At 39.9% G+C, this 27203-nt stretch overlaps 2 protein-coding genes across 5 annotated transcripts in view; one reads left to right on the top strand and one right to left on the bottom strand.

Annotated features, from left to right (window-relative positions):
- Positions 1-520: 520 nt before the first annotated feature.
- Positions 521-12595, top strand: sltm (SAFB-like, transcription modulator). Its single transcript, XM_042492160.1, has 20 exons — positions 521-655; positions 2196-2283; positions 2403-2458; positions 3188-3215; positions 4585-5293; positions 5908-5951; positions 6046-6149; positions 6272-6421; positions 7271-7383; positions 7463-7623; positions 7723-7823; positions 7943-7999; positions 8105-8244; positions 8334-8514; positions 8827-8951; positions 9316-9489; positions 9633-9941; positions 10039-10174; positions 11042-11196; positions 11882-12595. Exons 1-20 carry the CDS (start codon positions 521-523, stop codon positions 11991-11993), a joined length of 3078 nt encoding a protein of 1025 aa, XP_042348094.1. The 3' UTR covers positions 11994-12595.
- Positions 12596-16033: 3438 nt separating this feature from the next.
- The window catches only part of mindy2 (MINDY lysine 48 deubiquitinase 2), a 28551-nt gene continuing 17381 nt past the window's right edge, over positions 16034-27203 (bottom strand). For 2 of the 4 annotated variants that reach the window (XM_042492522.1, XM_042492361.1), the window contains 3 exons: positions 24620-24793; positions 22708-22896; positions 16034-21439 (listed from right to left, as the gene is read on the bottom strand). In XM_042492522.1, coding sequence (XP_042348456.1) covers positions 21230-21439; positions 22708-22896; positions 24620-24793 — 573 coding nt within the window. In that variant the 3' untranslated portion in view covers positions 16034-21229. Of the gene's footprint in view, positions 21443-22707; positions 22897-24619; positions 24794-27203 lie in introns of all 4 variants that reach the window. The other 2 variants (XM_042492443.1, XM_042492279.1) reach the window with 1 other exon arrangement.

The following is a 27203-nucleotide window of genomic DNA, read 5'->3' on the forward strand; positions in this document are numbered from 1 at the left end:
GCCCTGCTTTTATTTTTTTCATTTATTCACATAATGAATGATTTTTGTTCTCAAAATATATTTTTTAAACTTAATTTAATACAATAAAATCTAGCTTCAGAACAAGTCAGGGAAAACATAAACAAATAGCCTAAAATATAGAGATTAGCAGTGGAAATGATGTTACAGCATAGTCAGATACAAAAAAAAACAAAAGAAAAAATCATAAGAGGTAGCAATATATTAGAAAATCAAAAGAGAAGGTTTTTTTTAAAGGCAACACAAAAACGAAAAACAATCAGGTAACAAAAAAAAGGAGCTCAGAGGAGCCAGGTAAGATACATTAAAGGAGCAAGGACCTAGATATACTGTTTACATTTTTTGCTTTGCTATTAATGTTTTACCTTAAAAATGTACTCTGGCTCCCCCTCCACAGTAGGGGTCGTCGTGACATTTAATAACAATAAAGAAGACAACGAAGAAGAAATTGGGGCGGAAAATCGTTCTGCGCCTGCGCACAATTCAGTAATCTCGAGGTAAAATGGCGACGGGTGCCATTTCCACGGAGTCCAAGAAAATAACCGAATTAAGAGTTGTTGATCTTAAATCCGAGCTCAAACGAAGGAATTTGGACACTTCTGGTATAAAGAGCGTCCTTCTTGCAAGACTGAAACAGGTAACTAACAAAAGCCTATATTTGTAAGGAAGGGTTACCGAGCTGCGAAAATGCCACACAGAGTTGCTAATGCTAACGTTAGCTAACGCTGTGACGGTTGTGTTTCCTGATAGGTTATCGATAATACATCCATGGGCTATCGAGTGCTGAACTGTTGACATGCGCGCTGGCTATGTTTAGCTCTGTAACTGCACCCTGGGTTAGCTGCTAACACTGTAAACATAACACTACACCTGTCGGAAAAAGTGAAACGTTAGCCGCTCCAGCTATCGTGAACGTCGCGAGCAGCTGATGCTGCTACGCTGTTATCGTGGGACCAAAACAGACACCAAAGGCCTCTGTAGGTTGTCAGTTTATCGAAACAACACGTGGAAACTGCTTGCCGATCCTATAAAGCGCCACGGTGTCAAATTAGGCCACCACCTGGCATCGGTGTTTATTGGAAATGATCAGATTTCGTATATTAGACTTTCAGTTGTTGAAGTGAGCCTCGTCGTTAAACGCTTGTAGGACCACGGAAATATAAACGCGGACTCACATCAGCAGATCTGTGTTTCCACTCGAGGGTGGATATATTTTGGGATCAAAACATGTCAATGAAAATTATACATTAAACATTGACATTTAAGAAACAAGAATATCTCGCTTTGTCTCTCTTGAGTTTGAGAATGTATTATTCTGAAAATATTCGGAATGAAACAACCTGCTATCTTATTTATTTAATTACGGATATTAAAAAAACAACATATTTTGATGTTATTAATAGCCTTTATTTTATGGTTTTGTTGGTTGGTGAAATGAAAGCCAAATTAAATTAATTTAGTGTTGTGGTTTAGGTTAGGGATGCGCGATGATATTGGCAGGTCATCGGTATCTGCAGATATTGGCTTTAAAATGAAATATCTGTATCCATCAACATGTTCATTTTGTATTTTTTGATGAAATATACATGCACAGAAAATCAACACTAAGTTAAATTATTTTCTTTTTTCTGCACAACAGATGAAAACTACATACACGGAAAAGCATTATATTTTATGTCTCCATCTGCTGGTGGGCCATCACGATAAGAGTCTGCATAATGTGATTTAAATTCCACTACAGAGGAGACTTGCTAATCTCTAAAATTAGATAGATATATCATCATTGGCATTAGTTATCTGCATCAATTATTGGCCAAATGCGATGTTATATATCCATTATATTATATATAAACCATTTTGATTAAGCCTTTGACATTTTAGGTCATAAACATGATGACGGACTAAAACTTGACATTCGAAGTTAAAATGTATCTATAATTTCACATCTGATGATACTCATGTCACATTAACTATTCAAAGCCATCCATCAGAGAACCTGAAATTCTGCACCACGCTTACAAGAGTAATGAAGTGAATAAGACAAATAAAACATGGACAAGGTTAAAACTAATCTGATTTTTTTTAAGTAGCTCACAGTTTATTCTGTCTCACCAGGCAGAAGAGTTTGTTGTTTAGGAGAAAAAATGTGAACAGCTTTACTTTAAATCTTTTTTAAGGCTCTTCAGGATGAAAATGGTGATACAGAAAACATTCAAATCCAGTCTTCAGCTGACGCATCAACTCGGAAAAGTGGAAAAGCCAAAGGTAATGATGCTTTCGCTTAATCCATGAGACAGTGTGGCATACCAAGTCTACATGTTCTGTTCATTTTTTTTTTTTTTGCATGGAGATTTTAATTTTTTAAAATATATTTTACCTTTCAGGGAAGAAAGTGGATTCAGATGCGGATACCACAGGCGAAGAGGATGTGTTTTCCAAGGTGACTGAGGCATACATTTCCGTTGCATAAATGTTTGCCACATCTCTTGCTTTTGTGCTTCCCATAATTATCATTAAAATGGCATTTTATGCCATCGTTGCAGAGTTCTTGTACATAAATAGTTAGCAGCAATTGTTTTTAAAGTGTGAGCCCAATCACCACAGTGAGAGCTGTTTCCATGGTTTGTATGAAGCCAAAACCAAAATTATGAAAAAGTTTGGATTGTCAGTGGAGGCCAAGCAAATATCTATTAATGCCAGGAAGTCAGTCTGAAAAAGTGTAAAAAGATGAATGACTAATAGCAGTTGAGATACTTGTAAGACTGAACAATTTAGTTGACAAAGTTTGTGCAAGTTATTCAAACCTTTCTCGGTCCCATTAATCACTGGAACTGAATTCAAAACCACAAACGTAATTCACAGAGGCTGGACTTTCCTCCATGTGATTCTCTAATACTGTTGGGACGAAAACATAGTTTATCTCTGTGTCAGAACTTAGTTTGAAACTGCATCCTGTAGTTCTCTGATAGGAGTTAGTATCTCTAGAAGTGTTATGTCTTTTGAGATTGATGCTTTATGGATTCATAAAATAGAAGCATGGAGTGCTAATGTTTTGCAAATATACAGCAATATTTTGTTAATTATTTATGTACAATTAGCTGTGACATTTTGTCGCCCCACCTTTTGTATTGATTCACTTGTCAGCTCACCTCAGTGTTTTCTGTTTTAGGAAACTGAAGAGTACGAATCAGAAAAAGGTATGTATGTCGGCGCACTAATGCCCAGTGCTAACATTAGGTTGTTTTGTCTTCACAGCCAACATGTATGATGACAAGAAACTCCTGTTAGAATGCATAACCACATCTAGTGGTATTTCATGCTTCTGCACTATCTAGTTCACATTGTGCCAAAAAGAGAACAGATGATATGTTTAATGAAGATGTCTCGAAGTCCTACTCAAGCTTTTTGTAATTGGTGGTAAGCACAAAAATTACTGGATACGGGTTGCTTGACTCGGTTACCAAATTCTCGTGGATTACTCAGAATGTTTTAAAGAAGGGTTCTCTTTGGCTCTGTGGATTTCCGTTGCCTCTGGCATTCAACCTCCTACATTCCCCAGGGAAACAAAGAGTGAAGGCTCACAAACGAGCTGATATTTTATGTCCGGTGAATTGGAAGAAGCAACAACGTGTTGAACTTGAATGATTTCACTTTCCTATTGACATTGGTGGACAGACCAGTGCCCTGGGCAGGTCCGAATCCTCTGCTACCTTTACCACAGGAATCAGACGCCTTATCACAGGTTTTGTCATGTGAGCCAGCTTGTCAACAAGGATGGGATTTGGGTTGCTCAAGGAACGCTAGACCCCTCCTAACACTTTGTAAAGATGTCAAGGCCTCAAATCAAGAGGCAACAAAAGATCAGGAGACTTAGCGCATCCATTGCAGATGACATCCATTGAAACTGGCACTGATTCCTGCCAAAGGACTGCAGCCGCAGCATGATGTGTACAGTGAGGAGATCTGCCACACAGCACGACCCACGACCGGAGGGACAGGCTGTTGTCACCACAGGGACACGTGTTTTGTACACAGATGTGTACAGTTGACTGGACACATTACAGCCACTTGGATTTTGTGATGAAAGATGCTTTTTCAGAGTGCCCCGAAATCAGCTGATGTTACATTGGTTTTTGAAGAAACATTGGAAGATACTGAAGATTTCCTAGATGGCTTTCCATAGACTGACCAGCTGAGGATGCTTTTTGCATTTTGCAAAAACTGACGGGTGAACTGATGAGTTGTTTGTCTTCATTTGAACTTTTCGACAAGATTCCTACCCGGAGAACTGCCACACTTTGTAGGAGGCATCTGGAATTGCACGTTCAGTGTGAATTATGATTCAAGTACTTCACATACACTACATGTGTCAAGAAATGAAGAGCAGCATTGAATCGTCCCTCGTTCAGTGAAGAGTGTGTGTTTTGTGTCTTCCTGTGGTGTCTACGCCCTCGATGACCATTAACACTAAATGTGCTTTCTATTCTACTTTTAGGTCAAGTAACATGCGACATGTCAATGTTAAAAGTTGTGTTTTGCCATGTTTATCCTTGTTAAATCCCTCAGATGTAACTGATACAGATGATGGTACTCGTGAAAATTCTAAGCCTGCACCCTGTGAGGACAGCCTCGCTCAGTCCGAGGCTGAGGCTGAACCAGAGTCAGAAGCTGTGGCGGCTGAGGCTGATTCAGAGCCTGAGCCAGAGGTGGAGGCAGAAGCCGACCCAGAGGTGGATGCTGAGGCCGACCCAGAGGTGGATGCTGAGGCCGACCCAGAGGTTGATGCTGAGGCCGAGCCAGAGGTCGATGCTGAGGCTGAGCCAGAGGTGGATGAGGATGCCGACCCAGAGATGGATGGGGAGGCTGAGCCAGAGGGGGAGGCCGATCTGGCTGAGATGGATGCAGAAGCCATGAATTCCCCCAAAGAAGCCGAGGACGATCACCTATCGGTCTCAATCCCAAATGAAGATGCCATCACCCTAGATGTTGATGGCGATGATCTCTTGGAAACAGGTAAACATGTGAAACTTCCAGATCCAGAGGCCGAGAAGGGCACTGATGAGCCAGAGGCCTCTGCTGAGACGGGCCCAGATGATGACATGAAGGCGGAAGAGACCGAGGGCCACAAAGATGGTAAGAAAGATGAAGGATCCAGGGGTGAGCCCACGAAGAAAGACGGCAGAGAGGCCCAGAAGAAAGCTGAAACGGGAGACAAAGACAAGGATTCTGGGAAGAAAGGCCCCTCCACTACTGGGGCATCAGGTCAAGCAAAGAGGTTTGTCTTTCTATGTCAGTTCTTTGATACTACTACCAAGTCCAGCTCACTAAGAACGCAACATTGTGGGTAGCCTCAAGATTTTTTTTTTTTTTTTTTGCCATAAGGGAAATGTTCACTGATGTACCTAATCCTGCCATTTACTACTTTGATTTATTTTTCTGAAGTTGGTTAAATTGTGCCATTAACCAGGAGCTGAGAAAACACGTCTTATTTTGTTACTTTGACCTTTCCAGCAGTTTTAAAGCCATTTCCAGTTTCTACACAAGGCATTCTAAAAGAGCGTTAGTCCCCGTGATGGCAGTGTTTTTTTTTCTTCTTTTTGGTCAAATGATTCGCTGTGAAGTTGAACAAACCTCCGAAGATTTCATTGGTCCAGGGAATAAATTGGCTGACAACCTGACCCATCTCACCACTGGAAAAGCAATGAAGCCTTTGAGACATTGGTTCAGATCCACGCCTTGCCTGCAGGATTTTTAAATTTTTATTTGTATTTTTTGAAAAGCACAAAATGTGGTGTTTTATTCCACTAGACGAATGCCTGTCACTATACGTCAGGTTTTATTTACCCTCACTCATTTCCTCTGTTTGTTGTTGCAACATTTGCTTTGTAGCTCTTCAAGAGACAGAGATGGGAAATCTACAAAAGATGACAAAGGTAAGAAGCGTGTCCAAATGTTTTAAGAAAGGTGGAACCCAGGGAGGCAATTTTCTTATTTCATCCAACTGTGTTTAAAAAACATCTTTATCAGGAATCGTCAGCAAGAGCAGCTCTTCTTGCAACATATGGGTGAGCGGCCTGTCTTCAAACACCAAAGCAGCTGATCTAAAGAACCTGTTTGGCAAATATGGGAAGGTAAATAACCCATGCAGTTGTTTTTTAATTAGTTGGTTATTTTGAATATGTCTGGAACCAGCACTGTGACTTTGTGTTTAGCGTCTTGAAAAAAATGTTAACATGAAATCCGTTGCCAACAGGTCTTAAGTGCCAAGGTGGTTACAAATGCTCGCAGCCCTGGTTCAAAGTGTTACGGCTTGGTGACGATGTCTTCCAGCACAGAGGTGACACGCTGCGTCTCCCATATTGACTGCACAGAGCTCCATGGACAGCAGATATATGTTGAAAGGGTAAGTTAGGAGGTGGATGTAGAATCAGAATTGTTTGAAGCTAGTAATTTGTCATATCATATATCATTCATGATAGTACCGGTATAATTTTTAACATGATGAGACAAATTAATGTCGTGAAATGGCAATATTTTGACTTGTTGACATAGTATCATTACAACATTAAACATGGCAACAACAGACATGTTTGAAAGTGAAACTGCTTCTGGCTCCATGAAGGAAGAATGACTTTTCGAGTGACTTCAGTGGAGATGAATCAGTGGCGTTTCACTCTCATTTTTGAGGTGGAGCTGATTAGTTGCTGAGGTCAAACGCTGCTTTTCAGATTCTCTCATTCCACCATCATCTCTGACACGTAGCTTTAATTGGCCTGCGAGTCCTGAATGTTTTAAAAACAGTCTGTAAGCGTTTTACTGCTCAGAGTAAAGCGGCTCCTCTGACAGCAGCACCTTCTGCCTCTCTCTCTCTGTCATTTTCCCTCTCTATTATGCCCGTTAAGGTGTGTGTGATGAAATATTTATATTTTATACAGAATCTAACTCTCACTGAGGTCCTGCTGTTTACAAACTAAAGAAATGAGAGATCATTTCTGTTTATTTTTTACAGAATATTTTAACTTGCGTTACTGTTAAGTTTATGTTGACATATGAAACTTACATGTATTTTGTTACAGTTTTATGTTTTTGAAATTCAAATCAAATATTTTCTATTTTTGTCGTATTGTCAAGAATATTGTTATTGCAAAAATACCCTGAAATATCATGATATTATTGTAAGGCCATATTCCCCAGCCCTGTTTGAGACCTTGCTTGGTCTAATGCCACCCTTTGTATTGTTTTTTTTTTCCAGGCCAAAAACGATCCATTCAAAAAGGAGGGCTCAAAGAAGGAAGCAGAGGAAAAAGCAAGTTCCAGCAAATCCAGTGATAAGCGCAGCTCCACTGGGATAAAACAGCCGAACAAGTGAGAAACAGAAAAGGTTTGAAAGTTAATCTTTTGTTGATTGAAAGCACATTTAACCTTTTGTTTTCCTTGCATGTAGAGCACAACCATCTTACAAAAAAGAGGACAAGAAATCGGAGAAACTTTCAGAAAAGGACAAAGACTCATCCAAGAAACAGGAAGCCAGAAGTGGAAATTCTGAGTCAGTTGCATCAAACTCGGGGCAAGATTCTTCAAAGAAAGATGATAGAAAACATGGACGTATGTTTTGCTCCTGTTCATCTTAAATTTGAAAATCAGGTTGACATTATCATAAAGCACATGTTTTCCTACTCTAACTATTTATCCTTTATATCCTAGGGACAAAGAGCCCAGGCAAGGTGGTGATGGCCCATCATCCCAAAGGAGATTCGAATTTTGGCAAAATGAGACCTTTCAGAAGGGGAAGGTATTTTGACAAAGTAAGACTTAAAAAAAAACTAAATTTCTATTTTCATGAATATAATTGTTTTTTAAATCATATTTTAACTTTGCCATCAGAGGATGTTAAATGAGATTCTGTTTGACACGTTTTTTTCAGCCCTTTGTGAACATGAATGTTCAGAGGCGCCCAAAATGGTTGATTCCTCCTGAAGAGGTAGAAAACTTCATATTATAAACACATAACTTTATTTGCTCTATCCGTTTTTCACCTTTTGAGCTTTTTTTTTTTTAAACTGAAATTTCTATTTTCTCCCTTTAGTTAGAGATGATGAGAGACAGACAGCGACCTTTTATCAACAAGGGAGAAGACATCCTGCCCTTTGAGAAGATGAAGGAGCAGAGGATGCGGGAGCGGGTGGCCCGTGTGGAGCGTGTCCGTAGAGCCGTGGAGTTGCGCAGGTAGTCTTGAATCATGTCATTATTAATTACTTTGTATCATGTCTTCAAGTCCTAAAACGAGGTGTGTTTGTTTTTTGTTTTCTTTGAAGGAGACGAGAAATTGCCGAACAAGAACGTCGGGAACGTGAGCGTGTCCGTCTGTTGAGAGAGCGTGAAGAACGGGAGAACCTGCTCCGCGAGCGACAGAGACTTGAAATGGAAAGACAAAAACTGGAAAGGGAGCGTTTGGAGAGGGAGAGGCTTGAGAGAGAGAGAGTCCGTATAGAGCAGGTACCGTGAGCATGAAATAATTTTACCTGTGTACAAGTAAACAATTTTCCCCCCACAAATCTTCAGGCTTCTCCAAAAGCTGCTTATCTTAGGAGTTAATGATTACAGATTGCAGTTTATAATTTCAGGTGTGCAGCAGGAAAGCTGTGTGCATTAGCAAGAAGGAGTAGCCTTGTAATTTGCTATATTTTTTAAAATGCTTCGGATTTGTTTGTAAGAAGTTGTTAAAGCCACTCAGACTGTGATAATATCTGTATCTCTCAGTAGTTGGTGCAGTAGTAAATTGGTGCATTTTAATATGACTTCTTTCAGGAACGGCGAAAAGAGGCAGAACGCATGGCACGTGAACGTGAGGAGCTGCGGAGGCAGCAAGAGCAGCTCCGTTATGAGCAGGAAAAGAGAAACAACCTCAAAAGGGGCCGTGAAGTGGAACACGGGTAAATGCACTATTTAAATTTTTGTCCCTCAGCATTTTCATCGCGGTGTGATTATGATCAAAATTGTTTAACCTAAGTGGAGACTTGTAAGGCAGCAGTCGTCAACTTTTGTCTTTTTAGAATTTGGTGTTTTTGACAACATAATCATGCTTCCCTTTTATTGCAGCCATATTTTTTTTTGCTGCTCATTGTGACTGTGAGGAAAGTTTTACCTGGTGAAATTTACATCAGTGCATAATCCTCCTCAGGCAAACAGAATATTGCTTAAATAGAAAATATTACATAAATGATACCACTGTATTGAATATATTTTGAACTGTCCAAGCTCATTGCTCACAAGGTATGTTTGTATTCAATGTTTCAGCCGGAGAGATGATTCCTACTGGAATGGCAACAAGAAGTTGCAGTCGGAGTCTGATGTCCGTTTGAACCAAGGTTCGAACTACAACCGGCAGCAGAACCGCTTTTCAAACTTCACTCCCCGAGAGAGGGGTCGCTTTCCAGAGGCTGCTGCCGAGCAGCCCAACACGTACGACAGGTACGAGTGCTGGAAGTATAGCACCTGAGGTCGTCTACAGTATGTGTTCCTGGCCTATCTGTTTTATGCTGCTTTTTGCTCATTTCACTTCTTGTGATGTGACCGATCTCATTTTCTCATTTCGGTCTTTGTTTTGTTGCAAGACGTAACCGGTTTGACGAGCCAGAGGTAAAGAAGAGTCGCCCTGCTCCTCATAGAGAGAGCTCCAGCTTTGAGCGTTACCCCAAGAGCTTTGAAACAGTCCGCAGACCTGAGCCACCTCCTCCACCACGCACCGAACTCCGGGACACCGACCGCAGGGACAGAGATGAGAGGCGGCCCATGCCCATGCATGATCGCCCTATGGGAGCCAGAGCTACAATGCCTGGCATGTCGCACAACCGCTCACCCAGGGACGGAGGGCATGGATGGAAGAATGATGGAGGCATCAGCTCCAACAAGGGAGATATACGGTAAAATAAAGAAGAAAAATCCTCAGTTTCCTTTTTTTTCCTCCACAATCAGTGAAAGCTAAATTGTTTGTTTAAAATCTCTCACTGGGCTGGGCAGAGGACCGATGCGCATGCGTGCAGAGCGATCAGGCAGAGATGGTCCAGGCCCGTCACTCAGAGGAGGCGCCTCGGCCAGCCAGGGGAGGAGCAGCTTTAACGATCGAGATGGGAGACCCATGGTGATGAACGATCAGGTGAGCTGACCCTCTTGATTTGAGGTCTTTTTACACCAAACCTCAATCATTTGTGCAAAATATTGCATGTTAATTAAAAACATAAAGCCCATCCACATTCATTTCTGAGCCTTAGTTTTTTTTCTCCTTAAATGAACATCAACAAATATTCTGCATTTTCATTTCATTTTTTGTTTTGTTCCTGGTGTAAAAAGGTCTTAAGAGTTCTCGTGCGTTTCATAGGTCCTCTGTACTAATGGTTTTGGTCATACAGAAAATAAATTAAGGTTATCTTAAGTCTGAAAAACACATTTGAATCTCAGCTAAATAGAAAATTGGCAATCTATTGATGATTAGTTAATTGACAGAGTTTGAATTAACCTCAATTTTGATGTTTTTAATTTTACTCAAATATTTAGTGAGTCCTGTTTCTCAAATGTGAGGATTTTCTGTTTTTCTGTTTGTAGCTAATTAACATAACTGGTAATGAACAAATCCTCAGCACACTGCGCAGGAATTTAAATTCTTTGTGTGACAGTTCAATTAGTGAAACTTAAAATCTGCAAGATTCTGTTTTTTCTCTTGTTAATTTAGTCATTTAACCTTTTTAAGCCCTAAATACAAATTAACCATTTTAGTCATGCTGTGTTACCTTTAGTTTGCAAACCTGTATGTGGAAAACATATTGACTTACTGTTTGGGGACCGCGTGTAACAGTAAAACTGTATCAAAACATCTGTTTACAAACTCTCACTTAACATGTGCAGTGTAATCCAAGTCTCATTTATCCAGTAGTATGCACAGTACTTCCCTAACACGCGCAATTTTTCTAAAGAAGTTAACATTTAGTCGTAGACTCCTGGCTCAAAGTCTGGTCTTTCTCTGCAGCCATTCAGCTCTGGTCGCCAGGTCGTGGTGGAACGTCACAGCAGGGATCAGGGTCTGAGGAAAGAGTGGCACGGTGGATCGAGCTCCCAGGGTGGGGGCTACCCCGACAATCGCAGAATGGGGGACAGCCGGGGCAGCATGATGGCTCCTTCCAGGTACAGCAGACTCATAAACAAATGATTACAACACTGAATCGTATTATCCTATCATAAAGCTCGTTTGGGTCGCCCCCAAGATACTTAACAGAAATGTTGACCCCTTATGAGCCAGTTAGCCTTAGATCTTCAGGTGGGGCACTTTAGGAGGCTTAAAACTAAAGGTGACCGTGCTTTTGCCATCAGGGCCCCTTAGCTTTGGAACGACGTGAGGAGATGAAGCTCGCAGAATCAGCGACTTTTTAAAAATAATTTTTACAGACTTGCGTTTATTTGATGCCTCCTTTGTATTTCTTTTGTTTCTTTTTTATTATTTTATCTATTTTCATTTATGTTTTATCTATTTTATTTCATTTTATTTGTGGCTTGATTGCTTTTAGTTTTTCTGTTTGGTCTATTTCTTTGTATTATTTTATGTTGACATCATGCATCCTGCATCCTGCATTGTTAGCCCACTGGTTTTAATTTTTATCTTAACTCTACCCTGGTTTCTTCTCGCTTGTTCTCAGTTGGCTGTCTGGCTTTCTGTTGTTGTATCGTTGTCTTTGTATTCCCATTTCTGCTTTGCATTGTTTGTCAAAGCTCTTTTTAAACTCCATTTTTAAAGGTGTTATATAAATGAAGTTATTATTATTATCCCTTTTATCTGCCATCTTAAACTTTGGTGTTGTTTCTCTTTGTGCAGTCACTCTTCATCTGGAATGAACCGAATTGTACAGATTACCAACAACTCCATTCCCAGTGGCGGCAACGTGGGAGGATTCAAGCCTTTTAAAGGAACGCCGCGGCAGTTCTAACTGCTACCACATTTTGCCACTTTAAGGCACCTAAAAGTTTGAAGACTTTTGTGAACTCTTTATTTTTAGAAAATCAGCTGTTTTAGGTGGCACATTTGTGGCCAAGAGGTTGATGACACTATTTTATTTTGTATAGACAAGTGTTGACTTCGGTGTGGGGTTTCCCTGACAGTTCTGCTGTTACCGTTAAACAACCCTGTGCACATGTTTTACTTATATTTCGAAAAATATTGTACAGCCCTAGGTCTTTGTAACAAGTTTTCAAGTGATGTTATCAATTTCTCTGAGTGTTGTATGTACATTTTCAATAGCCTAGTGTCACGCTCAGTTTTCCTGTGAAATAGGTCTTATTTTAGTGTATTATAGAGTTCAGTGAGTGTCAGGGATCATTCACTCATTTGGATGTTTCTCTGTGAGGAAACAGATGACAGAGGAGTATTTTTTTTAAGTCATAGTTTGTGTGAATGTCCTGTTTTGTAAAGAGTAGTTGGATTTGCTAAAACAATGTGAAACTGTAAACTAGCCTGCATTGTAGCAAAACACCTCTCATAGGCTGTACATACAGGCCTGTGTGTCCGAAATAAAAAAGAAATTGACTTTCAGTTATGTTGCTGCAGAGCATTCAGTGGTGTCAGAGTCCATGAAAAGACACATCGTTTTTCCATTTGGTCATTGTTATTCTAACAATTCTGCAAATTCAATTACACCTGGCAGTCAAATAATGGCTTTGGCAGTTTGGGTTTCTCAGCCAGTTCACAGCCTGTTGTCTGAATTAGGAGAGGACATGATTTTATAAATCACATGATACTGGGACGTCTGGTTGTAAGTCATTAACCCTGTGACACAAGCAGGGAGCACTTGGATGTCAGCTGCTAGAAGAGTCTGAAAAACACAGCAGACAGTATGAGATCTGCATGTTGATTAAAATGACGAAAGGTTGACATATAAGTGGTGCAAACATTGTGCAGGCAGTGACCAAACCAGTAAACTCTTTGAAACCTGAGGAAATTGGCTTGATGTCTTTCAACACCATAGGTAAAAGGCAATGACCAACTTAAATAAAAATTACACAAACAGCAAATAATTTGTAAAAAAGTACAGGAAATTTACCTGAAAACCGAAGAAAAAAAGTCAAAGGAATCAAACAAACAAAAAAACAAATGACAACAAGGAAATGATGCTTAAAAATAATAGATTTCAAAGGGTTAAACCAATAATTTACCTTTTCAGTCACTACAATATTACTTATGCTTTCAGTTTCGTCTTTAATAGACCAACACATTCAGATCTTCAATGCCATATACTTTGACGGACACGCACCTAAATCAAATGCACGGGGGGCTGAAGCTCCATAATGGACCATAAAAAAAAACCCGCGTTGCTTTATTTGTCGAATTTTCTGTCCATCACTCCGGTATTCATTTGTGGCTGCTGATTGGTCCAATGTACAAGTGACCCACGTGTGCACCTTGCCACAACAGCCTATCAGAGCGTAGAGGAACAGTTTTGGCGTGTGACGTCTTCAAATGCGAGTGGCACGTGCAGCTTGTAGCTAGCCAGGTCAAAATGTCCAATATGTTTGAGAGCGGGTCACATTAGAGGGAACTGTTAAGAAAGACAACACTTATTAAAAGATAATTCTTTTTTAAAAAAGCTATGAAGCTAACGGGAGTCCTTAAACCAAAGAAGAAGGAAGGAGAGTCTACCAGAGCGGGAAAAAGCGGAGACCACGATGGCGCCGGTGGGGTTACTCACCTGTAGAGGACGGCCAGACCCTTCTCTTGGTGAAAAATAGACTGCGATCAAGCATGCAGCAAAACGAAGTCAGTAACCTCACACTGACTTCCCCTGAGCATGACATCCGTCGTGAGTTGGATTTTAAGGAAATAATGAGGCTTTTTCTACAAAGAAGACCAGAAGAAAGCACTTCTGAAAAGGTAAAACAATGCTCTGTTGTTTATTTCCGGTAGCCAGTGCAGGTTTTAAATTGTTGTAAGTGTGCCTTGTTTTAATAAGAAATACTTAACCTAGATTCATGTTAGAAAATTGTTATTTTTTTATTAGTAAAATTTAGTAGAATAGTAAAAGGTCCAAGAAAATTACCTGAAAATTACCGAGTAAAAACAAACAGCGAACTGACACAAACAAGGAACTGACAAGGAAACAAAGTGCCTAAAACGTATAATACTGTCACAGAATTTTAACTACGTAATTATGACAATTATAAATATAGTTTTCTAGACATATTCCCTAGCTTTTGAAGTTGCTCATTGCCTGCTTCGCATGTTTTTGAAAGGAGTAAAGCCAGTTTGCTCAGGTTTCAAAGGGTTAATCTACCGAAATTGTTGATCAGTGTCATTCTCTGAAACCTGGCCATATGACGCTGCCCATGGTGCTGAACCCTGTGGTGTGTGTGTGTGTGTGTGAGATTGACACAGGGCCCTAAAGTTAAAAGATTTGCTTAAGATGTAATTTTGATTTGTGGCGAGAGGCCAAAAAAGAGGCTATTACTTTGATTTGGTGCTTGCTGTTATTAAGATGTTATTTGTTGTTTGGTGTTATTATGCTTCTGTTGTTAGTATTTCTGCAGACAGGCTTTCTTTTGGTTATTCGGATTGGAATCGAACTTTGCAGCATCTTGGTTTTTACAATTGCCTGGTCTACTCTTTCGCTGTGCAGTATAAGTCACTCTGTGTGGTTGTTATTAAGAGTGATGAGACTGACTTTTGTGTATATGCTAAAGTAGGCTCAAGTAATTTGGTCACTTATCATTAATGTGTTTTCTGGCTCAGAAAGGGACCAGTCACCTCTGAGCTCCAGGGCCTAAAGGCAGGTTAAGTTGTGACCGGTCACGCATGCACCTCGTCAGAAGTGGTTGATAAAGCTTGATTAAACAACAAAATCATAAGCAGAATAAGCAGTATTCTTATTGTCTCCTGTCTGGTCATGGCCAGCTTAACCTGGGGTAAAATTTGCTGATGGATTGACCCACCCAATCATGGACTCAGAAGTTTATGCTTAAAGGGTAGCTTTGGTATTTTTTAATTTAGACCCTATTTTCACATGTTTTTGTGTCTAAGGGAGTTGTGGGAACATCATATTTGGAACTGGTCCAGTGTTGACAGAGACTGCTGCAGCCAACAGCGGCAAACAAGCAACAACATAATCCAAAAAGGATCCCTACTGAGATGGACCTTTTGTTAAAGACTAAGATCCTTTTTGTTAAACCAAAAACAGCCCTGAAATCACCATCATCAAACCCACCAGACACCATTTAAATAAACAGTAATTTTATCATCGGAAAACACGCCTCGTTCAAAGTCGTCAGAAGCAAAATAAAACCCTCAAAAGCCTTCTTGGTCCATCTTTCCGCTGCTCCAACAATCACCGACTGGTTTGGTTGAAATAAAACTTTAATTCACCCAGTTAGATGGAAAACTGTGCTGGCTCTACACGCTAAAATTACTGTCCATTTAAATGGAGGCTGGTGGGTTTGACAATAGTGATTTCCAGAATTCCCACAGTCATGAAAAAACTGGAAAAGAAATTGAAAGTTTGGAAAAGTCATGGGATTTTGTGGTGTTTAATGAAATTGTTGCAGAAATCTTCTGTGGATAACCTTCAACTTAATGTAAGATAACAGCAAATTTATTTACTGAAGCTGTCGATGTAGCATAACTCTAATTTGCGTCAGTGTGAGATGTTTTTTTTACCATCACGTACTTTTCTTAATTTTCTCCCTGTGCTCCATTTCTCCTTCCATGTATGCCAGGTAGAAATTACATTTATGAGCAAGAAATAACCGTATTATGAGTCCTTGAAAAGTCATGGGAAGGTTTTGAAATTTTGTAAATGAAAATGGGAACCCTGGATTTCAGTGCTGTGTTTGGTTAAACAGAGAAGATCTTTAACAGGTTGATCTCTGAAGGGATTCTTTTCATAAGTTGTCAGACACATTACTTAGAAGATAAATCATATCAAACATATCGGGTTGTCCTCAAAGCAATTACGGCTCATTACAAATGACAGCAAGGCAACTATTGATCTTAGTCTTTTATTATCCTGGTATTTCTAATCAGGTTGAATGTCCCTCGTCTATAAGGCATTTTGTTATATATATATCACCATATACATTGTGTGACTGTGATGTGAAAGGCTACATACATTATTTGGTCATTTATGTAAATAGATGAACATTGAAATCAACACAAATGAGTAACCTCCCATATTCACAAACACCTTCCTTTTACTTGTATGTTTCATGTGAAATATAAACACAATGGGCCATACAGTGGAAATGATGGTCTCAGGGTAGTTAATAATCAAATTTTTTACTCTGGCCTCCTTTTCAGCCCACGCTATACATGCACCACAAAGTAAAATCTGGAAGTTTGATATTGCATTAAAGAAAACGTCTCCCTTTAGTAGACTGCTCAGCACTCTGGATGTGTGATTCATACAACAAGAATGAACATTTCCCACTGCTACATAGATGACAACACTCGAGCCTTAGAAAGCAGCCTTTTCCCCTTTTTTGTTTGTTGTGTACTTAAATAATGGATTGGATAAACAACTACCTGAATTAGGGGTGCACCTACACCATTTTTTGCTGCTTGAGTGGAGTACCAGTGTTTTCTTCCATACTTTGTATAAAAACTGCTGCTGTTAGACCATTCGAATGACATCCATCTATCCATTGTTGTAATTCACAACTTCCTCAGCATCTATGAGCTGTGTGCTGGTACTTGGGCCTTTGTTTTGGTAGCCTTTTTTTTCTGGTATAGGTGTACCACTAACCTGAATATATCAAATTGCAGCAAGTCCTATTGAAGTGGTACTATTTTCCAACAAATGTACGCTCATTTTAAGCCAAAAAAAAAAAGAAAAAGAAAAATAAACAGCCCTTTCAAACTTTTACAAATGAATATTATTAAGCTGGTTTAACACACCACAACCACATTGAGATAATTCTTTTGGCCAGTTTTTAAAGGTACCCAAAGGACAATAGCACTCGTGCACAATTTTATGTTCTGTATAAAATGAGGTATGTTTCTCTTCTGTTAGTGCATATCAATGTAACAGTGCAAAACCAATTACAACGACTATTTGTTCAACAACCACCTTGTCAGAACACTAATTTTACAGCATTTACCCCACCATCACTTGTACAAGGCTTACAATAAAAACCACTTGGAGACACTGAACACACAATATCCTTCTCATCAATTCATCATAGGAGCTATAGGGTGAAACACTTTACAACAAAAATATCTGTAGTAATGACTAGGGACAGCGAGCTAATGCACAGTAGTACGTCTGAAATAATAATAAAAATGTGTGGCATGTGTCACTCCGCGCTCTTTTTGCTCGAACGCCAACCAGCATCAAATTTCCCCATGCCCGAAGTGAAGTTACATTTTTTAAACTTCCACTGGAATGTTTAATCAGCATGTTCACTTGCTGGGCTGAGACATAAATGAGGTGAAAAGACAGACAAAAATATAGCACAATGTTGCCAAAAGCTTCCCCTCTGCCTTCTTGCTTTCACTGTATGAACATGTTATTTGAGCTGCATGGGGGGAAAAAACTGCTAAGGAGTCACAAAAAAGTGTGCATAATTAATGTTTCTTAACCCTGTTCAAGGTTTTTATTTGTAATCAGGTAGTCTAAGTTAACACAAGAGGAGCAGCTTTATTCATAGTTCTTTTTAGTCTGAAGTTCAACAATGAGGGTCTTAAATAAAATAGTGTTAAAGTCCTTCAATGTGTCAAAATAGTTGTGTGCATACATGAGCAGATACCTAAAGTTGCGTCTAAGAAAGTGACTACAGGCCGAGGAACTGTGCCGATACATAAAAGACACTAGGAGGATATGTCCCTTCACAAAAGGCCTGAGAGTGTTTCTGATGCCGTGTGAAGAAATGCATGGATTGTCTCGTTCTGGTAATACGCCTGCTTCCTTTTGTCCTATAAAATATGTTGAAATGTTGTAAGGCGTTATATATATATACAAAACACAGCCTCTTTCGGGCCAAACAAACACGGAGCTCAAACTCCAGCCATCATATGAAGCCCGTAAGAAAAAGTTCCCACACAGTAGGTAGCCTGCTGCCTCCATGTAATCGTCCTGTCCTGACAGTGGATTTGTTCTCACTGAACGAAATAATGGAGACTGCTTTACGAGCTCTGAAAAGACCTCCTACAACGACTGTCTCCCTCAGTCTGTAACAGAAGGCTTGAGTCAAGGCATCCACTTGGAATGTATAGATAGAAAAGTTTCTCAGGAGGCAGTCCCATGGTACAATAATGGCACAAACCACTAGCTAAATCCATTATAAGAATGCATTAGGTAAATATGTACATCATGTGTTTGCACGCTGCAGTGAAAATTTAAAAGGTGATACCACAGAATTCAGGATGTTTATCCTATACCCCCAGGACAGCTCAGTATGTTAACTTTCATTATTATTTTCCAGAATAACAGATTAATTTACCTTTTTTGTTATGACATTTGTATATTTCTACTCAGAATGGCTCCAGAAAAAACTTTGAGATCAACTTTGAGATTAATGTTCGAAAAACTGGAGCACAAGGAATGAAAAAATAACTACTCAGCACAGCTTTAGCGTGAAACAAGTCAGGTTCCCAACAGGAGATCATACTCCTTTCTAAAACCCCCTTTCTACTAAATTAACGCATGTACGTGGATTTTTTAAACACTGGTAAACGCACTAAGAACAGACTATAGACAGAAGACTAGAGCTGTGTACACAGCTCTGCAGCAGACAAGCATGTGTGTGTATTTAATCTCTCTTTCAAACTTGGTACAGACTAATTTGGATTGATGTTTGAGCGCTGCTTGGGCAGACATGGAGGGGGGTGTCAGCATGTCATTGCATCTCGCCGGTGAAGGGGCTAAAATTGGTGTGTTTACCCAGGTGTTGTGTTACCATCAATGCCAATCTGAGCCGGAGCCGATAAATACCTGTGACTACTGCAGAGTCATTTAGCGCGAGTAAAAATGCCTTTTGTTACCTTTCCCATTGCATTAAAACGCCAGATGTTAGCGGGTGTTAGCAGTTTATTGTGCAATGGAAAAGTGTCTTAAGAGGCTGTGGCGCACTCAGTTTTTAAACTAGAGTGAAGATATTTGTATTTTGTGAAACAAGACAACCTAAGAAATCTATTGTTACATTAGCCTTTTGGGAATCAGCGAAATAAGGCTCCCAATTTTGGCAAAATGTTGGCGAGGGGAAAAACTGGCACAGGGATTTTCTGAGTTCTCTGGTTACCCATAACCAACTGTACTGGTATTAATAAATGCAGATCAGATAATTAGTCATTTTAACTGTTAATAAAGAATCTGCAAAATCAGTTTCTTCATTCGGGTCAGAGAAAGCCATGGCGTTAAATTTGAAAATCCAGTGTTTTTTTCTGGATACATTTTTTTTCACACGGTCACCCCCTCTTGTGGCCGGTTTGATGTGTTTCTATCTTTCTATACTTTCCTACTTTTCCTCTCTGACACAAGAGTGCCCGTTACCACCTCAACCGACCACCCCAACTCTTTTCAGTAAGCTCGTTCCTTTTGTCTCTGTTTTTGAAGCATTTAGGCCACCACAGAGCACCTTGTTTTACTACAATTTACTCAACACACACTGAGCAAGCCAGTCTCCAGACGCCAGTCACTTTTTTTTTTTTTAGCAAAATAGAGTTCTTGAAATTCAGTTATGGCTTTTGGTTTTGGTTTGTCACCCCAAGATTTTCAATGGCCCAACACCATGAAAAATTTCTGGGGGCATAACAGATTTTGGGGATCATGTTTGTGGAAAAGAATCATACACGTTCACCTACTGAACTTTCCTAGTTTAGAGGAACATTGCGGACAAATGACTGAATTCTGTGGTATGTCTTCTCAAAAACCGCACTGTAACTTCTACATCCAGATCCTAACAGAGGAGATAATGATAGTGCCTGCACACACACACACACGCACGCGCGCACACACACACACACGCACACACACTCGCACACACACTCGCACACACACACTGCAGCTCTTCAGGAAGCTGCCAGAAGAGACTGTGAGAAAGAAAAGGGCCTTTCAGAACTACCACACACTCAAAACTGGGTGCACTCTAACAAAAATCTAAACTGCCAAAAGCTAGTTGTGTCTCGCAAAGAAACAACTTCAGATTCACATAAAAATTCTCGGAAAAAATACTCAACATTGTTCTCAGTTTGACTGTCTAAAATGTTTTTTTGTGAATTAAAATCGCAACATAAAAGACATTAAATGTCCTGAATTTGTAGCTGAACTAACCCAGCGTAAAAGATTTGGCTATTTTCAAATTGAGCCTTGATTCTCAGTGAAAGAGACATGGATACCACAGGTGTACTGTACACACCATACACAAGAAAACAAACACACATTCACATTCAGACAGAGCAGAATACCACACTGCCGTACTGTGGTAAGGCAAATCTGAACAGGGCGAGCTGTGATGAGTACTGTCCCATAGCTTCAGTGTCTGGCAGCTATCTGGCATGAATTAACCCTTGGGAACATAGTGTTTCGGAGGGGACACAAATAGTGTTACACTGATTTCCAACAGGCAATATTATGAGAAAATCCCTCTTGGCTTACAGAAAAAAATTATACCTCTCCCAAAAGACACATAAATAAAATGTGAATCTTGGCATCAACTTAAAAACCCTGGGTCTGACTATATACGCTTTGTAAATATTGATACGTACAAAAAAGCTTATAAGCTGCTGTAATAATGAAAAATGAATGAAATGATTGTTTTTGTAAGAACATGGTGAGAGGGTGACATTTTGTTTCTTCAGATTATGTCTTTTGCTATAAAATATACCACCCCGAATAAACTTGACCCCACATCACAAATATAGTGCACTGTGCAACTTGTAACAAAGTTTGGCCGACTCTATGAAAGATAAGGGGTAGTTGTTGTTGTTGTTGTCGTTGTTGTTGTGTCCCTTCCTCTGATGTCCAGGTTCCACTGAGGATAGAGGATAGCAGGCACCAGTGGTTTGGGAACAGCAAATCCTCTGTTAGTCTAGTCGCATCTCTCCTCAAAACGTCTCCTTCCCTTGTTTGTTGTCAAGTTGGGGCCACGCGTTGCGTGTCCAGTCCATGGAGAAACAAATGCTGTCCCCTGTCTCACAGATAAGCAAATGCACAAAACACTCACACTCACACAGACACGCTGTATGTTACAAAATAACACATTTGTCTTTATCCTTCGATTCTTTCTTGGCTTTCCGCTCCCCGCTCGAGGACTGTTTTCCCGGGCTGGGTGTGGCTCCGGCTGCTGCCGCCGTCCCAGCGCCGGCTGCTGCTCCGCCTGCTCCTGCTCCTGCTCCTCCTCCTCCTCCTCCTCCTCCTCTGTCCGCCTCATCTCCCTCGGCAGGCTCCTGCTGGCCCTGCTGCGCAAACACGAGCAAAGAGCAAAAGAGTAAAAATCCATAGATATGAGAGTATTGAAAGCAAAGCTACTTATTGCACTGAACTAGAATGAAGTGATAAACCAAATATCAACGTCCGGGTTAAAATATAGCACATTATGGACATATTTAATTTGTTTTCCAAGCAATATAAAATAAACTTTCAGCTGGTTTGTAATTTGGCAATATTTGGTTGCGCTGACAAGACAAGGCCCCTTCCCTCCCATCAAAAGCAGGCTTTTCAGGCAGGAAAAGATGCAGCAAAAAAAAAAAAGACTAAACTGTACGTCTTTATCGTCTTTGCAAAGATGGAGTAAATTGGCTTGAACAAATGAAATTCACATCTATCTTTATTCCATTTAAAAAAAAGTAAATAAATAAATAAAAACACATTGTATGTGACTGGAAAAAAATTTACATACTTGATGAAGTTTCATGAAGAAATCTGTAAACTATTCAATCTTTATTTCAAGGTGTAATGTGTAGCATTTAGTGTTATGTAGCATTAACCACAGACAACAATTCTTATTTTTAAGGTGGATTTTAACTGATTATAGTTATTTATATACCATTTCTGCATATTTATGCCTCTAAATCCTACACACAGGACATTTAGGACACGGTGATGCTTCATAGTTTTTCATAGTTAGTTCATAGTTTTACCAAGTTTTTGGGAACGTTTGATAACAAATGTGATACCTTATAAGATATGATAACCATTTAAGCACTTAAATGCAGGCTCTGTCATGTATTTATTTTCAAATTTTTGATTTTTTAAATCAATGACATTATTTATGTGAATGTAAAAGGAAGAAAGGTAAGAAAGTAGAATGAAAGAGGGGGAATCGGGAGGAAAGGGTTTCAGGTCCGTTATTTGTTACTAAAAATATTCTTTTAAAAAACAGGAATAAAAGTGCAATGCCACATTGGTTTTAATAATATCTATAGAAATCATTTAATAAATATATTATATGTCTCAAATATATTCAACAAGGAGAAGTAATGACTGCTCCAGGGACAAAGCCTGTGCCTTGAACTCACAGTAAAGGGAGGCTGCATCACAAGAGAGAAGAATACCACTATCTCAATTCCCTCTTTATAGCTCAAACTCTGATGCAGACATCCGTCTGTCTCCAAAAGGCAACATCTTCCCTCTATGCTACATTAAATGCCCCACATTTGTTCAAAGTCCTACTTCTCCTCCCTCTGCCACCTGCCTCCTTCTCCCTCACCCCCTCCCTCCCCACCTGTGCCTGTGCTGCTGCTGCTGCCGCCTGCTCCTGCTCTTGCTCCTGGTAGTACTGGGAGGCTCGTCGGTCCTCCTCCTCCTGAAGCTTTTTTGCCAGCTCTAGGTCACTGATGCCCTCTGGGAGCTGCTCCCACTGTAGGTCCTGGCTTTGCTGCTCCTGCTGCAGCGACAGCGCCATCAGATAGTCCTGACACACATGAACACGCACAAAGAAAGAAAGACTTGATTTATTAGCATGTCTGTCAGTGTGATGCTTAAGCAGAATAAACTGTGCTGTGATTACGCAACAACTGAACCTCCTCGGCCTATACTACAAACAATCCATACGCAAGCACAGCCGCAATCCACAGCCACAGTTCTTTACTTATTGATTGAGCCGTTTGTGTCTGTCTTCATTAATTTTCTTCTGCTGTACTATCTTCGTTGCACTTTTTGTAGTAATCAGTTGCAGTGTAGTTTAGAAAATGTCCTTTATGCCGGTGCTATCACTTGTATTATTCCCAGTATCTTCTTTTATGTCATGTGCTTTGTCACTAAGAAAGACCTAATTTCCACACTGGGATCATTACAAGTTTGCTCCAATCTAACTGAATTGATTATGAGTGCAGAACATTGCCTGAATAGATTTTCCTCGCCAATCCCATCTTGCAGATAAGGAGGGGCTGAGCCTGTGTAAGCAGGGAGAATAAAAAGTAATAGCCCCCATGCTCTTGTCTAGTCTGTGTGTGTGGGAGCAAAGGCAGACAATTTGTCAGCAAGCTCTGGGTTTGGACCACTGTGACCAACCAATGAGCAGACAGCTGTGAAACCAGTAAATGTGCTCAGGAGACATTAACCCAGTGCAACCCAGTGCAAGGGGTCTGTGTGGAGACTGTGTGGTGCAGCAAAGCATGGATGAGAACGAGATGAGAATATTTAATCAAAGATAAATTTTCGTGATATTTTAAGGAACTATTTTAATCTTTCTGTCTGTATATTGGTTTTTTTTTAACAGTCCTACATACAAAAAATAGGCCTTTTTTCATCCAGCTTTGGAAAACAGTCCTCTATTCCGTGTTTGCTTCTCCCTAATGCTTGGTTTTTCTTCTGTTGGTGCTTTGGTTATTTTAACTGTATACATTTCTAAAGCAGAACAAGGTTGTTTAGCAGACAGTGACAGCTCTGTGAATGTAACTTGTGTTCAGGTCTTCGCCATGCCCTTATCCTGTGAGATTTAAAAAAAAAAAAAAGTTCATATCTTGAATAATAATCTAAACATTTAAATAAAAACAGTTTTCTCCACACAAATGAAATCCAGAGATATAAGACTACTGTGTACATACTTCTTATACTATATACATTTTCTTACACTCCTTAAAATTGAAAAGGCCTCATGACCCACTGTGAAGCTTTGGCGAACCCTAGTGGGAACCCCCAGGTTGGGAACCAGCAGTCCATGGAGCAACTCCATACTTTATACTCTATGACATTGTAAGTTTGAGACTTACTTCTCTGAGTTCTAGCTTTCAGGGACTTTCCAAGGCCATGAAAGAATATATTGGACTCCTTAAAAGTAGGTGTTTCCCTTTGGAAGGCTGGTTTGGGGAGATGTAACACATCTATTGTTGAAGAACTGCCCTCACTTTTGCTGCTTTTATAGCTTGTGATGGTGCACAATTGATTTTATTTTGTAACTTGTGTTTGCTGAAATTTGATACCATATGTTTTTTTCTTTTGTCTCCCATCAAGTTGTTCTCTTATTTCTGTAAAGTCGAGCAATGAAGACCAGTATGTCCTTACTGATCTTGTTATCTGTCTTGTCCTTTGTGGTACACTGACGGTGTGGAATGCACATCATGATTAAGCACTATTATGGTTTCGGAGTGGATAATTGCTGGTTCTGCTAGTCTTGCCTGCATCAGTGCTCAGACCTGGTCTATCTGATCCTGTTGGCCGCGGTACACAGTCTCTGGATCAGACGGAGGCCGCAACCGGAACTCTGAATCACAGAAGTTGCCGTCTCCATCGACATTGTGCAGACTTTCCCAGACAACCTTCTCCTCTGTCAGGAAACCTTGGTCTGTAACCAGGAGGTACAGCTGGCCCTAGGAAACAATTACACGCACATTACATAATACACATTTCATCAGTGTCACACTATCTGCAGACATACAGGACTGACACGCTATCTGCATATTTATCATGGGTGATTGGACGTAAAAGTGCGGCTGAGTGATTGTAAGAGAACTAAGGCTGCTGTAATGCTTTGTCTGAGGGTTATAGGTAATGCACACAGCTTTGCTTTCGTTGGCGACGACAGAGTGCTGTTCAAAATGAAAGTAAGCAGGCTCCACTTCCCCTCCTGCAGATAACAGGAAAGGTTTGTCCAAGCTGCAGCGATATGGCCAGCTGTGAGCAGGGGCTGTTAGAGATGGGATGCAGACTTCTTAACGGGTCATCATGATTGGTCTAATGTTGTACATCTGTTCATAGCTTTCATCAGTTTGAAGAACATGTTATAGCAAGTCTGTGCGGTGAACACTCCAAGAAAATACTGAGGAGCTTTATGAAAAGAGACGCAGAGAGAAGAGAAGCTTTAAAAAAGGTGGACAGATGGCAACACTTGATACCAAGTTATTTAGTCTTAATCTACTGCAGATAATAACTGCAAAAGTAAAAACTCAATTAAACATCACTCAGAGGCTTTTCCATAAAAATCAACTATCCATCAAAAAAATGAGTCAGTTATTTCTTTATTAAATAGCCTGCAGAGAAGCATTTAATTAAAGCAAGTTTATTATGTTTTGCCCACAGACAAAATATAAGGCAGTCTGTTTAAGATCACATTAGTAGTTTTGCTGATATCTGTATGAAAATAAGCAATGAAACAGAATGAAATCTACCTTCACAAGGTGGAGGCTTCTGTCGAAATACCCATTAAAATGTTACATAGAAAAAGATAATAATTGTCCTGTAAAAGTAAAGTGCTTAGAGACGCATGTCACTGACTGCTGGGACAGTTCATAGCGCACCCTGACCTATTTAGGTTACTGCAATTTCCAAAGTAAGTTGCACGTGTAATTTCAGCCTGACTCATGCAAAAAACTGTCAACACTTACGGTGAAATTATTATCAGTAGGGCTGGATATCATTTAACCCTTTGAAACCTGGAGCAACATCACTTTTCCTGTGCTTTCAGATGCCTTTCACAATTATTTAAACTTTTGATACATGAGCACTCTGGTGTGATTTCTTTCAAAAACATTGGAAAAAAGCAATCAGCAACGCAAAAAAAAGAAAAAAGTGAAAAACAGGAAAATTACATGAACATTAGCTTTTAAAAACAGAGAATCATTAGAAAATTATCAAATAACTAGGGAAAATATATTTGATGTTATTAGAATTCTAACATCTAAAATTAGGTTACAAAAATACATTATTATTATTAATGATTCTCTGTTTTTAAAAGCTAATGTTCATGTAATTTTCCTGTTTTTCACTTTTTTCTTTTTTTTGCGTTGCTGATTGCTTTTTTCCAATGTTTTTGAAAGATTACTCATAGCCTTTTTTCTGTGTCTTTGTTTTGGTCAGAAATCAAGCTCATTTGCTCAGGTTTCAAAGGGTTAAAAAGCTTACAATACCAGTGCCCTCAAAGTGATAGTGATGCCAATAGAGTACTTCATTTGAGTACATTTTTTTTCTACTTCATCTGATACCCATCGTGTGAATGGAAGCATTCAGTTGGGTAAAATTCCACCAGACTTGGAGCAAATTAATTGTGGGTGGCCTGTCTGTCTGCCTTCGGTCTATAGCCTTGAACAGAAGTAGAGTCTCTCTGTCTGTGTGTGTGCATGTGTGGGTGTGTGTGTGTGTGTGTGTGTGTGTGTGTGAAATAGAGAGAGAGAGCGTGTGTGTGTCGATAAACACAAGTGTCAGTTATTTGCGGAGGGGCCAATCACATGTTGCATTAAACCTAAGAATGCTTGCAGTGATTGGCTGCATGCAAAACCATACAAATAGGCATTTTTTTCTAAATCTGACAGGAGAAGTTTTGAACTACTTGGTTCTGAGTTATTTTGGTTAATAGATTACAGGTATCGAGTAGCAGTACCAGGGTAATTGAAATTAATCATTTCTAAGATGCATTCTGATGCGGAAGTGCATTATTGCCACGTAACGCAGTGTTTCCCCTACAAATGTTACAGTCCTGGCAGTGCACCAGGCCAATGAGACCCCCCCACTAGGTAAAAATTGTACCGCAGTTTGCACAGGACGGTGAGGTACACTGTATTTTTTTCCCCTTAGGAGGTATAAGCATACTTGCCAACCCTCACGATTTTCCTGGGAGACCCATGTTTTCCCTGTCTTCTCCTGGTGTCCTTACGGTGTCACATTTCTTCTGTATTTCTCCCGATTTAAAGTCCCTCTACCATGCACATAATTTCAATGGGGTACTGAGGGTCACGACTGCCCCAAAATACAAAAGAGGGAAATATGTGATCTGCATGTTCCTGT

Source organism: Plectropomus leopardus, chromosome 1 (assembly GCF_008729295.1).
Source record: "Plectropomus leopardus isolate mb chromosome 1, YSFRI_Pleo_2.0, whole genome shotgun sequence".
NCBI classification, from domain to species: Eukaryota; Metazoa; Chordata; class Actinopteri; order Perciformes; family Serranidae; genus Plectropomus; species Plectropomus leopardus.